The sequence below is a fragment of the Fusarium keratoplasticum genome, chromosome 6 (assembly GCF_025433545.1).
Source record: "Fusarium keratoplasticum isolate Fu6.1 chromosome 6, whole genome shotgun sequence".
Classification (NCBI taxonomy): domain Eukaryota; kingdom Fungi; phylum Ascomycota; class Sordariomycetes; order Hypocreales; family Nectriaceae; genus Fusarium; species Fusarium keratoplasticum.
The window spans coordinates 1,724,059-1,737,328 of record NC_070534.1 but is presented as its reverse complement, the minus strand read 5'-3'; the positions used below and the strand labels follow the sequence as shown (position 1 = coordinate 1,737,328).

General features: G+C 53.1%; 3 protein-coding genes across 3 annotated transcripts; 1 reads left to right on the top strand and 2 right to left on the bottom strand.

Annotated features, from left to right (window-relative positions):
* Positions 1-2,794: 2,794 nt before the first annotated feature.
* On the top strand, positions 2,795-5,185 carry NCS57_00849800 (uncharacterized protein; the record flags this gene model as incomplete). The annotated part of the gene is made up of 5 exons (XM_053058310.1): positions 2,795-2,903; positions 2,963-3,174; positions 3,239-3,354; positions 3,405-4,338; positions 4,394-5,185. The coding sequence occupies 5 exons, from the start codon at positions 2,795-2,797 to the stop codon at positions 5,183-5,185; spliced, it is 2,163 nt and encodes a 720-aa protein (XP_052912141.1).
* Positions 5,186-5,643: 458 nt separating this feature from the next.
* On the bottom strand, positions 5,644-6,387 carry NCS57_00849700 (ADP-ribose 1''-phosphate phosphatase; the record flags this gene model as incomplete). Its single annotated transcript, XM_053058309.1, has 2 exons — positions 5,644-5,680; positions 5,735-6,387. The coding sequence occupies 2 exons, from the start codon at positions 6,385-6,387 to the stop codon at positions 5,644-5,646; spliced, it is 690 nt and encodes a 229-aa protein (XP_052912140.1).
* Positions 6,388-7,198: 811 nt separating this feature from the next.
* Positions 7,199-11,302, bottom strand: NCS57_00849600 (uncharacterized protein; the record flags this gene model as incomplete). Its single annotated transcript, XM_053058308.1, has 6 exons — positions 7,199-9,541; positions 9,602-9,787; positions 9,843-10,358; positions 10,400-10,508; positions 10,561-10,628; positions 10,682-11,302. 6 exons carry the CDS (start codon positions 11,300-11,302, stop codon positions 7,199-7,201), a joined length of 3,843 nt encoding a protein of 1,280 aa, XP_052912139.1.
* Between the last annotated feature and the right edge of the window lie 1,968 nt (positions 11,303-13,270).

Here is a 13,270-nt window from a genome sequence, read left to right as displayed (position 1 = left end):
ACATTGAGGGACTGGCGAATGACAGAAGAGGCATGGCGATGATGATGATGCCTAGAAAGGATGCCTATCGCGGGGCTCTGCTGAGTATTGTTGAGTGAGGTCGGTGGTGAAAGAAGACGGTACAGTTGATCACCGAGAGGTTCCTTCCATGATGGACCCTTCCGTTGGTGGATGGATTCATCCCGTCTGGTTCCATTTCCTTTGCGGCCCCTCTCCATGTTTGCCGGGCGGGAAGGAGGCGCCAAAATGCAGCGGGTCTGGGGGACCAAGCGACCTACAACTCCATCAGGCTTGGAAGACCAGTAGAACCATCGGGATAGAGATTGGATGTCTTGCATCAATGGTTCTAGTCATGGGCAACTATTCGCACGGACGGCTCGCCATTGCTTACTCCTGTCGTGTCTCTACGATCTCTCCATCATCTATAAATTCACATGGAAGGCAGAACTTGTCAGAATATGTGAGGCGTCTGGTCCATGCAACGCCCCTCAATCCCATACTCTCCTCCTCCTCCAAGACGGGATGGATGGGCTCCTCAAAGGTTGGCGGCACGAGACGTCCACAGGTCCACAGTGTCCAACACATCAAACATCAACCGCCTCATTCCTCTGATCAGCCAATCACGCCCCTCATCAAAGGTCCGTCTTGAGCTTTCAGGCCATCAACAACCGCACTTCTGCCTGCAGTCAGGATTGTGCATCTCACAAGGCCCCACGCTGGGCTCTTTGGCGAACGGTTGAGGCTCCGAGCCCAGCCAAAACGAAGAAAACCTGCCCATACGGCTACCCGTCATGATGGGTGCGACCGGATGGCAAGGGACGTGGCCTCCGTCCGCTGACCCCGTTCGTATTCGTGCGATGGATGTCGGAATGCAATATGGAGACACCAGAGCGACGCCGGTGAGCAAGACCACGTACTGCGACAACTCGTCATGCTGTGTTTGTGTTTGTCTAAGCCGCCGTCTTGCTGCTGCACCCTAGCCCGCGAATCGACAGGCCGCACAAGAATTTGCCAAGGGCGAGACCATTCATCTGCCAGGTGATGTGCTGGCGCTACGTGGATGGGATGCCGGCGGGCAGCAGCCGGACAAACACCAACCGGTGTTACAAATCCCGTGCAGATGCGGCATCCCATCCGTTTGACGGTTTGTATGGTAAGTTTTGCTTCTGCCGACGTAGTCAGTCAAACGGGACTAAAGACGCATAGAAGGCCTAGGCGCTCCAAACATGTTCGCGCTTAAGGTGACTTGCACTGCTTGATGATTCCCCAGAATTCATAACACACCATAGAATTAGCGCCGATGTCGGTGGTTCGTAAAAAGGGTGCCCACAGCCTGGAAGGATCCTTGTAGTTAAGATAAGCTACACAAACATTTGCCGGATAGTAGATCTTACAACCGGGATGAAAACGATACGCTTTAAACTGTCCAAGAGCTTACAGGGTAGCCATCTAATCCAACGAAAGCGAGTAGTATGGGTGCATTCCAGCTAAAGATATTTAGGCATGGGTTCGAGAAACTCTCACTGCTGACGTGAGTATTGCAATTGCATCAACATAGTTATTAAAGTTGAGGGAAACCTTAATAATATTCCGCCGGGCTCATCATGAGTTGGACCTTGGTGTCTTGATGACGAAGTCGCACTAACGCACCAGAATTGTTATGGATGGATGGCTGGCCAGCAGGGAACCCAAGGACCGGGATACACGCTCCTCCACGCTCGCTTGTCAGAGGTTTAGCGAGTATAGATGCATGGGAAATGGCACTCAGGTCCAGTCATTGGATCGTGGATTTTCCAATCTCCAAGATTCTGGAGGAGATGCGTATGCAAAACAGGAAAAAACCTGGTCGAGACCCGGGCATAGCCCTCGCTTGCAGGGTAGCAATAACATGCACCCTGGATGATCTTGGGATGGGATGGATGTTAGAGGCCTTGCTCATTGTTGCACGTATCAAGCTCTGTAGCCAGGGCCCAGGCCAGACAATAAATAATTCGCGGGAGGGCTCGTTTCAGTATCATGATATTCATTAACATGAGCTGATTAAATTGCATGGTTACGAGCCTGAGAACCAGGTCTGAGACCATTTTCCACCACACCCCGCGCTGCTGCAAGCGACGCAAACTGCAGCTCATGATAGCAAAAGCACAGACCAACAGGTGGCTGGGGTTGAGCCAATCGCCAGCCTTGGCGACGTCATCGCTAGCTCGTTAGTCGACCGAGGTAGCTCCTTCCTGTCAACTTGGTTCAGTTGATTCAGGTGGAAAGAACCTTGCTACTTTGAAGGAAGGCGCGGGAGGGGAAGGAACTGGGAACCTAAATCGCTTGGACACGGGCCTGCCGAGCTGAGGCTTCTTTTTTCAGCTGCCGTCCTCCTCATGGCGGCCCAATCTTGACCTCATCATCCTCGTCGTCACCGTCCAGAGGGGCATTGCGATTGACTCTTGCACGCTGCAGCCAGCCGTCAATCGCCATACAAAGATCTATCTGAGACACCATCGGCCCGGTATCATTGCCTCTGACAACGTCTGAGCCATTGTCTCTGGACCTGGATCTTGACCGTGGCTCCGGACTCGACTTGGATTTCTTTGCGGCACGCCATCATCGCCTGACTTGGGCGTAACGCGGCAGCTTGCGAGTCCACACTAAACACCAACCCCACTGCACGCAGCCTCCCGTCGCGAGCTCGTACCATACTTTATTGCCTTCGCTCGCCGTTCTGTTCGAGTGCTGCGGAATTGAGCCAGACGAACCACGCGCTTGAAGCACCATCGAAGCCGCGAGCTAGCCATACATCATGCCTGGCAACTGGAGGCGATTCAAGGGCTTCTTTTCCCTGAACGGCACCAACGGCACCAACGGCGCCAACAGCCGCCATGCCTGGCTTCACGAGGAGGAGCGAGCACGCACGTTTCTTCCCATTCGCTTCTGCCCAAGGCCATTGAGCTAACACAATGATTGCCAGTCCTTCCTCATCACAGGAACCAGGACATCGAGTCTGCCATTCCGCCCCGAGAGGTCACAAAGGTCTGCCTCCGATTGCGACACCTGATTCGCGAATGCATTCCGTGCGAGCTTGAAGAGAGCGCAATTACTCGTTCCCATAGCACCATCATCACCAACAAGGTCATTCAGGCCGCAAGGGAAGCGGGCGGCGAGCGATACGGATCATGTGTGGTATGTTAGATACCAATCTGCCGGACTCGGATTCTCAACTGACGTCTTTGGCTTCTGCGATTAGGTCTATGCTCTGTTGGTCAACATGCGATGGTTCCAGCGGGAGGCGATTGTCGAGCTATGGGATGCTGACCTCCATGATCTTCGCGCAGTTGCTTGTACTGTTATTGCTAAGCAGATGTATGCTCGCCGTACTCTTTCACCCACCAGATACTGACTATTGCCTCTAGCATTGAGAACGAGGACGATACCGAGTACCTTCTGCATCACGTTCTGCTTCGACGGTATTCATTCCTCATCAACCAAGAAGCCACTGCCCCGACCAACGTCATTGAGAAGGCAGTCGACCTGCATGCCGTCCGGGTCATTGGCTCATCTGGCTATCAGAAGTGCATTGCCTATCTATGGCGCGGCTGGTTGGTACAGGACGAGAATGATCCATCCAAGTTTGTCGACTACAAGGACAAAGACAACATCAATTTCGTCGTACATATGGATCCCGACCGCATGCGAGCGCCGCGCTACCAGAATGCCGCCCAGCTACTGTTTTCCATCATCTACCTTGGACTCTACACGATCGCCATCAACTCGATCAACGCGACAGGCGTACTGGATGCAGCCGAAATCGTGCTCTACATCTTCACCTTTGCCTACGTTGCTGACGAGCTTGTCAAATACTACAAGGCAGGCTACCATATCCTGGGTTTCTGGAATGTCTTTAACTTCATCTTGTATACCTTCTTGACCGTGTCTCTTGTCTTCCGCATCATCGGACTATCGTACTGGAACGATGACAAACACCATGCAGAGTACAACCGACTGAGCTACTATCTGTTGGCATTTGTTGCGCCTATGTTCTGGGGCCGTCTTCTGCTTTACTGCGACAGCTTCCGCTTCTTTGGCGCCATGCTGGTCGTTCTCAAGGTCATGATGAAAGAATCAGTCATCTTTTTCGCTCTGCTCATCATCATTATCATTGGCTTCCTTCAGGCCTTTATCGGTCTAGATGTTGCTGAAGACAATGTTGCAGGCGACTCGTGGTTCATTATTGAGGCTATGCTCAAGGCCATCATGCAGAGCCCTGAATTCGATGGATTCGAGAATTTTGGACACCCATATTCGTTTGGGTTGGTTCTGTACTACTGCTTTACCTTTATTGTCATGGTGAGTTGATATATTGACCCGGCGTGTCGCGTGCAAAGCTGACTTGGAACTCTAGATTATTCTCCTCAATATCCTCATTGCCCTTTACAACTCGGCCTATGAGGACATTTATGAGAATGCTGACGATGAGTACCTGGCACTATTTGCTCAGAAGACGATGCAGTTTGTGCGAGCCCCTGACGAGAACGTCTACATTGCGCCTTTCAACCTGGTTGAAATTATCATCTCTGGCCTGTTCGAATGGTGGATGCCCAAGGCGACGTACGAGTTCATCAACGACTGTGTCATGGCCGTTCTCTACTCTCCTCTCCTGTTCGTGGCTGCCTGGTTCGAGACACGCACGGCTCATACCATCCGCCACAACCGAGCACGAGGCGAGGAGGACGACGACCAGGTGCATGAGTGGGAGCAGTTTCACGAGGAGATGGACTTTGAGGCAGAGGGCTGGACAAAGACCTGCGATGCGGCCAAGCCAAACGTGGAGGAGGAGCCAGCCGTCGTCGAAGTGCGCAAACTGCGGGCTGAAGTTGATGAGCTTAAGCAGATGCTCTCGAATCTTGGCAGTACCATCAAGGGGAAGAAAGATCAACCGGTCGAAGAAGTGAAGAGCGGAAAGGCGCCAGAGACAGGGGGCGACGAAACCCTAGAGACTTCGGAGGTCCCCGAAACCCCTGATGTGCCTGAGCACCCTGATGAGCCTGAACAGGGTGATGCGGCAGAGGCCCAAGACGCCCCTGAGGCGTCGGCAGCTTCCGGCGACAACAAGGGTGGGAAAAAGCATAAGAAGAAGAACAAGAAGAAGGGTCCTGGAGGAGCAGGATCCAGCTCTGGTGGACCTAGTTCCTAGGGGAGAAGGCCACTGAGGGGTTGATGAAGGGCAAACGATGTGGATATATGCTCGTTTGAGCAACTGGTTTGCTGCAATGGTTTGTGTTTGGTTGGCTCTCTGATCTGGTTTATGTATACCTTGCGATGATGGGATTACTTCATGTCTGATTGAATATGCTACAAGTGTTTGTACGGATCTTGTAACGCGCTGAATTGAATGTCAAGAGCGAGATGACTGTCTAATTGATTTGACGCTGTAAGGGCCTTTGAGACGAATCATGGTGACGCTGTCTGTGATGCAGGATACACCTATTACTAGAAAGGTAGCCTGGGTTGAATATGTATTCTTTGATGACAATTGGATAGAGGTGATCAACTGCCATACTCAGACTAATCCATGATACTACGTACTACACCACACGTCCTTCCTCAGCGTAATGTCCATTCTCTTGGTGTCAAACACATCAAGTTTACCCCTTACTGTCCCTCGCTAACGGTGGGAGGAAAATATCGCCTATTTCACCTAGTTAGCTATGATTCCTCTCCAAACATAGGAACATCAACTTACGGTAGTGCATTGTTGTAGGCATCCACATCCTTGGGCATGAATGTGACAAACACAACTCTGAGGAGATTGTTCCCATCCTCAGTCTCCATAAACTCCCTCACCGTCTTGCAGGCGACATAGGCGGCCCGCTGACTGGGGAAACCGTAGATTCCTGTGCTGATGGCGCTGAAGGCGACGGTGCGGAGGCCGTGCTTGACGGCGAGCTTGAGGCTCTCGCGGTAGCAGCTGGCTAGGCTCTCTTCAGGGTTCCGGACCTCGCGGTAGATGGGTCCCACGGTGTGGATGACGTGCTGCGCGGGGAGGTTGTAGCCCTTTGTGATGACGGCCTCGCCCGTCTCGATGGGTCCGAGTGGCGCGCTCTCGCGGACGAGCTCCGGTCCGGCGGCGGCATTGATGGCGCCGTCTACGCCGCCGCCGCCCTGGAGCAAGCGGTTCGCGGCGTTGACGATAGCATCGAGGCGCAGCCGGGTGATGTCGCCGCGCATGTAGCCGATGCGGCGGTTAATGTCGTCGCTGGGTGGGAAGGCGGGCTTCTGGGACGACTCGATGGCCGCGATGGAGAGGAGGGATGTGGAGTCAGCGTAGAGCTGGGTGAGGATGGGAATGTCGCCGATGGATTTGGTAGCCATTTTGAGAATTTTGGTTGCGAACATGTAGTGGTTGCAGGTTGTTGTATGTGTGAGATGAAAAGAGGAGGGAGAGGCTTCTCTTTATGCTCGTGGGAGAAAGAAACCTTGGGGCCGTTTTCCCAACGGGAAAGTCTGATAAACGTCAAGATTTTGTTCCTTTGATGTTTCTTATCCCTTGCTTGGGTAGCTTTGTTCTGTCCAGCCTGATCAGTGATGAGATGTCCAACTCGAGAGAAGCAATGGGGATGCAAACCACACACAAACACACAGGCTGGTGTTGCTTCTGTTTAACTGATCAAACGAGGAAGAAGAATGCGGGCAAGGAGACTCGAGTGTGATGGGCTGCTACTACGAGGCGAGGTTTCTTCTTTCGACTCTGGATGAATTGTTCCCTCTTCTTTGTTGTCGTGATTCGGAAAACGTGACAATGATGGATGGGTTGAAGCTGTGGTACGGTACGTACCTGTCGATTGGCATCGAACCTAACCTTCCTCAGCTGCCCCGCGTCGTTCCATATTCGGAAACACGGTGAGCACGGGCCGCGCGGGGGCTAATCTATGTGGGTCTCCCGGCCTTCACCGAGATCTGGACGTCCTGGGATTAGGAGGCCCCTCTTTCCTTTGCATTTATACTATTCACATAGTAAAAGAGAAGAGACCGTTATATTCCGAAGCAGAAACTGAAACCGGGACAATCGCACGACTAAGCAATAACTCGGAACCACTAAGAACAGGAACAACCGTCAAGCATCCTTCTAAGCAATCCGCTCAACATCCAGATATCTCCAGCTTCATGGCTCTGTCAAATCCTGACCCGAGATGTACTGACCAGGGTCTCAGAGTCTCCTCCTCTTCCTCTGGCTTCCCCCTTGAGTCAGCCAGAGCTGCCTCGGATTAGGAACCATCCAGGGGGCCTTGCGCTTCAAACCCAGCCGCGGCTTTAAACTCTGCCGAGTCCTCGACTTTGCACCAGCCTTGAACTCATCTTCGCTCCAAGACTCGACACTCGTCGAATCACTGCCCTCCCGCTCCGATCTGTCGTCGTTATCGCTAGCTGACGAACTCAAGTCGTCGCTGCTGACCTCAATAACAAATGCGCCTGCACGGTTGGCGTCCGCCATCTCTATATCACTGTCCTCGTCCTGGCCTGCCGTCTGACCACCTGTGTTGGTCCCAACTTTCTGCTGTTCCCACATCTGGTCCATGTCGCCGAGAGGCCCAGCCCCCTGCCGATACCTCTGAGACGTTCCGCCTTGTCGGGGAGCGTGTTGAGCAAAAGCGCTGGGATTGTTGTACCGAAAGGTCGTCTGCGCTGTATTGGTGAGATCGCTTGTGACTGTCTCTCGGACAGCATACGGATGTGGTAGGATGCCGTACCCCGAGATAGACGTCCCACGAACACCCCCCAGAGTCTGTGGAGCACTAAGAGGCTTGTTGACTTGCTGTGCTAGGGTGGTCGAGTTGCCTGCTACCCAAGCAGATGGAGCGCCAGGCGTGTGCGAAGGGAAAGCAGAGCCCGCTGATGAAGAATGATAAGAAGCAAACACATTATTGGGTGGCAGTTGTTGGTTGCCAAACGGTGCCGTCTGGGTCCCCATCCCCATCTGCTGTATCTTGGGCGGGATGCTGGGTGCCTGCGTAGCCTGAGATGCCGCATCTTGCGAAAGTGTCGGAGACTGGCCACTGGCTTGTGCGCGCTTAAGCTTGTCATTTTGGGCCTGTTGGGCCTGTCGCTGAAGACGACTGACTAGGTCATCGACCACTTGGGCGCCGAAGATACCCGTGGAAGGCCTGGCAAGGGGGTTTCCTTGCCCGGTATTGCCATCCTCATCATCAAGTGTGCCAGCCCATCTCTGTGCCAACGCGAGCTCATCTGGGTCATGCTCGGGGAGTATGACCTTGGAACCGCCCAAGTACAGCAGGTTTTCGTACCGATTCTTAAACTCCCGCACCTTGTCGAGAACTTCGCCCTCCATGCTCAGCATCTCCTTCTTCGCCAGAAAGTACCACACCTGATGTCGCTTCTGACTCGTTTTGCGCAACCCAGGCATCGACGGCAAGAGGCCACGCCAGGTGTTCTCATATTTGAGCGGGTTCAAGACCATCAGCCTTGCGACGGTCGTGAATCTCGCTCCAAGCGCAATCAGCCGATCTTCCCACTCTCTGTCCCACGTTGGCATATCGAATTCGGCGAGTCCCATTGCCGTAAGCAGGTCCCCCAGAGCAGACACAATCCTTTTTGCTCGGGTCGCTATCTGTCCGGCTTGATTGGGAGCTCTTCGCCTGTAGGCCGTCCAATATGAGAAAGGGAGTTGATAGAATTCGCACACCACATTTTCTAACCACGCGCATTCATCCATCAGACTGCGAGTCAAGTCGATGAGCTTGGGCACCAGGCGTCCCTCGTAGCGATCCCTGCTTGTAGCCAGCATCTGGACGCGCCAGAACTCGGGGCCCATGCCTGCGCAGATGGTAGACTCGTCATCGGGACACCTGCCAAGGCGTCGCCTGACCCCATCCCATGCATTATACAGGTCTGTCAGATCAGCAATCTTGTCTGGTGGAAGGTTAGATGTCGCGTTCCTCCCAGCGTTGGCCATTATGGTGAAGCCGGCATACTCGTAAATCAGCATCATTGCTTCCCCTTGAAGCCCTGCCCATTTCGCATCGCGCTCGCTCCATCCTCTGCTTTCTTCTCGCAATCTCCAAAGTAGAGAGCCAAACTCGATGGCGTCCTGGACAAGGGCTGTAAAATATGCATACAGGACAGCTTTGCCCTTCTCATGAAGCCAGTCGAGAAAGTCGTGGAGCACCCAATCTCTGTCTGCATGAGTCCCCAGGTTGGCCATGTTCCACATGCCGTGTGCCAGAGATACTGAGGCCGGGTTGTAGTTGATCTTGTGAGGTCTCTCAGACGGCTCCCTCAAGGCTGCTGCGCCATACTTCCTGACGGAGACGTCCCAGAAGCCTTGACTGAAGAAGGGTCGGACATCATCGATGCGAATGAAATGGCTCAGCTGCTCCATACGCATATGGGGAGCAGTTAGATGAGGCGGACGATTGAACACGCCCGTAGGCCACAGACACCGTACTATCATGGGCGCAGAACTCTGGAGCAGTCGAGGCCACACATAGCCCTGATTGGCGTTGATGAACCCCCAATAGGCACCGCCCAGCACCTGTTCCGCGGCCACTGTCAGGATCGAGACTCAAGCTTCTGGCCAAGGACAGTCACTTACATGGTGCTCGAAGGCATGGCCAACTTCATTCCATGGGTCGTCGTTATAGTAGGGTTCTGTCGGCCATAGATCCTCTGGGCAGAGGTCATCCCATAAATCCTCGCAGGCTTGGACCTCAGCAGGATCCGTAATCCCAAAATCCTGAGGGTTGAGCACCCATTTCGCAGCAACGGACACCCATGCATGCTGCAGTGGTTGCTTTGTTAGTGGCGTCTCTTGTATCTTTGGGGGCTGTACTCACCATCATCTCATGAACTAGCGCAGCAGCAAACACAAGGCTGGCCATCATCTTCTCGCTTTTGCTATACTTGTCCGACATGACCATCCACAGCAACTCGGCATCGATCGTGACTTTGATGGGGCCATTTACCGATGCGACCCCATGCATGAATGTGCGGGCGATGCAGTGTTCCTTGTACTTGCCGCCGCTCGAGTAAAACGCACTTTGGAGCTTCAGATCCATAACTCTTTCAAGAGCTCGCTGGCTTACGGCTGGGGCCGAAAACCCAGGACAGCTCTGCAGCCGCTGAGCACCTGGGAGGTGTTCCGGGTCGAGGGGTTGCTGGTCTGATTTGATCTTGAATTTCACCTCGTCGGGATCCTGACCTGTCCGGTTCTTGTAGAGGTGATCGGGAACTCTGTACCTGTTGGTGACATCCTGTAGGCCAACGATGCAGGGGTCATTGGTAAGAAGCATACGAGTAGCAAGTTGAAGAGCCGGCTGCATTGCATTCCATAACCGGTCGTTTGTCTCGAGCTTGTTAGCACCAAACATGAATCGACTAAGCAGACACTCACCCTTGGATCCCATTCCTCGCGCACGCCATCGAGGCCATACACATATCGTGGGGTTGCCGAGTCTTTCCCAAAGTCGGTCGTGTCCGCCCACATGTGTCGATCGAACAGGCTTAATAGACATCAGAGAGTGTTTAGAAGGGGGCAAGCAAGATGTAGCTTACGGGTGGATTGGTCCAGCGAGGCCTTCGAAATATACATCCTGCATTGTGAGATACTCCTCAGCGCGGATCTAAATGCACTGTTAGACAAGCACAAGGGAGACGGGTAGCGTCAGGTACTTGCCTCGTCCATGGTCAGGTTTCCGAAAAGAATGGATTGCCAGTTCTCATCAATAACCAAGTCCTCATACTGCTGCATGCACCGCTGCTCGGTTTCCGTCCCCCGTTGCATATCCGGCCTTGCACTGGTCATGTACTCATCGATAGTCTTACCATCCCGTGCTGCCGAGTAGTCGAGACTATCGAACAAGTCTTTCCCTGTCTTGATATCCGCAGTAGCGGGGAATAGTTTCCTGCTGTTGGCTCGAGTCGGCGATGTCCTCGAACGGCCATCAAGTCGACCAGGAAAGATGCTGAACCGCTGGGCGTATTTTGTTGGCTGTTTGTACTGGTCCTTGGGATGAACAGCAGGGCGTATTTTATCAAAGAAATCAACGATCTTGAAGTCTGTCTGATCTCGCTGCTGCCCCTCATCCTGCCAGTCAGGATCCGTCCATGGAGGGACGTATCGGACGTGATCCCAGGCATTCCCAACGGGCTTGGATGGTGTGTAAGGATTCCGGGAGTTGACAGTTGTAGGGCTTGGTAGATGTGCATTGCTATTCCATGTCGTATTTGGAACAGTGACAGAGGCGGGTAGTGCTCCAGGTGGTGTTGCACCTGGACCAGTAGGGTTTGAAGCCATGGGTTTCTGAAGTGGGATAGATACAGGAGTGAACAGCAGGGTACCGGGCTTGAGCAGGTAAACCGTCGAGGGGTTGCAAAAGCGTAGGGAAGCTGATATATTTGTTCTTGTCTGCCTCGAGTACTTGAGAAGGCAGCCATATTGGCGTTGAATGCTCAACCATTCTATCGACACCCCCTAAATAGGAAAATCTCCTCTGTACCCAGGGACATTGACGAGTAGATTTGCTCATCAGACACACCGTCGTAGCAAACTGGGCAGTTCTGATGTTTGGCGCAGCCGTTCCGCTCCACCCTTCCATGGCTGAATGGACGAACAAAGAAACCAGTGGTCATGGGGTCTCATCATAACTTGTTTACTCATGGAGTATTTGTGAGCCCAACCCCAAGTGTAGCGACGCCCTTGTGCAAGGGATAAAAGAGCACAAAGAACTGAGTTTTCTTAGCTGGGTGTAGCACGCTGGGCGTAGCACGCTGGGCTGTCAATCAACTGGAATAGACAGGGGAGAGTGGCAAGTTCAAGAGACAAAGAGGTAGTGAAAAGGATTGGGCCTTTTTGGCAGACTTTCAAAGGATGGTGTTGGTGCAGGTTCCTAGCTAGATAGGCGTCTCACAGCTACCAAAACGGCTGCTCACTAGATTATGATCCTGATCACCAGGGGTATCTGTGTGCTTGAGGAGAGGGGAACCTCGGAGCTAGCACTTGCTATGAAAATGCATCGATTCACTTCGACTTGTGTCAAGGCCACGCACTGCTCTACCCAGGTATCCCAACGGGAAAGGTGGAAGTGCTATACCAGTTATAGCATGCATTGACCATGGCCACTGCTCATGGCTGAAGCATGGGCCAGTTGTAAGACAACTCTGAAAGATTCTACCAGCACAGGCCTGAAGCGGTTTGGTCGAACTTCTCGGCGGAGACTCATTTGGGACCATCGCTGTTATCTGGGGTTGGTATGTGCGACATGCAACTGTCGGTGAGCTGCCGGGGCATGAACCTGGGGATTCCGGGGCCCCGCGATATGGACTCTTGACATGGAGTGTGTGCTCCGGCGTCAGCAGTGAACAAATCCAGTCGTGAGCGAGTGTCTAGTTGTCAGTGCTCGAGAAGCTGTTTGTATTCAGTTTGGCCGAGTTCGTCTGGCCTGCGCCTCTCTTTGCGCCGCGTCCGAACCTTGACCTTGCAGGACGATTAAGGTGTGTGTGTGTGTAGCATTTCTTTGTGTCAGTTGGCGAGGAGCATCAGCAGCGACTGGGCATCGATATCCATCCATGGCGGACAAGGGACCACTAGAATAGAAGTGCCGTGGCAACGTGGCGGAGGAACGATTGGGAATGGCAGGATGTGGTGGATAAAGCCGGTCCCACTAGCTATCAGCCATCGGCCAGGGGGCGGCTGAAAGGCGCTGAACCATGCGCGGCAGAAAGCCGAAGTGGTACGTGCTTCCGCTCGGGGAGGCCGCTGTTTGTTGAGAGATTCCTTCAGAAGATGAGGGAACAAAGAGTAGGAATGCAATGGATGGCCTAGGGGTTCCATGGAGAAGTTGAGAGAAGAACCAGCCGGGCTTGAATCGACAGCTCCTGCACCTGAAAGCTCGAGGCCTAAGGCATCTATACCTGCTTTATGCGAACCTCAACATCAGGGTGGGTAGAGGACAAGAAAAAAAAGCGCACCAAGGGTAGGTGACATAATATTTGCTGTATTTTTGCAGTTGGCGGATATTGTGGCTGCTTGGCTTATTTTTGATACGACCCTTGAAGTCTTCAAGTGTGCAGCATTTTTCGCGAGCTGCAAGCACGGGAAAATTGCAGGCAGGGGGCGTACACCGTGCCAATGAATCCATGGAGGGAAGAGCCTGGTCGACTGAGCTACGAGTCAACCAACGCCGGGGCAAATCCTGAATTGACGGGAAAGTTCAAGTTGGAAAAAGTAAGGTAGGAGCATCATAGCAGAAGAAGAAATCCGAAC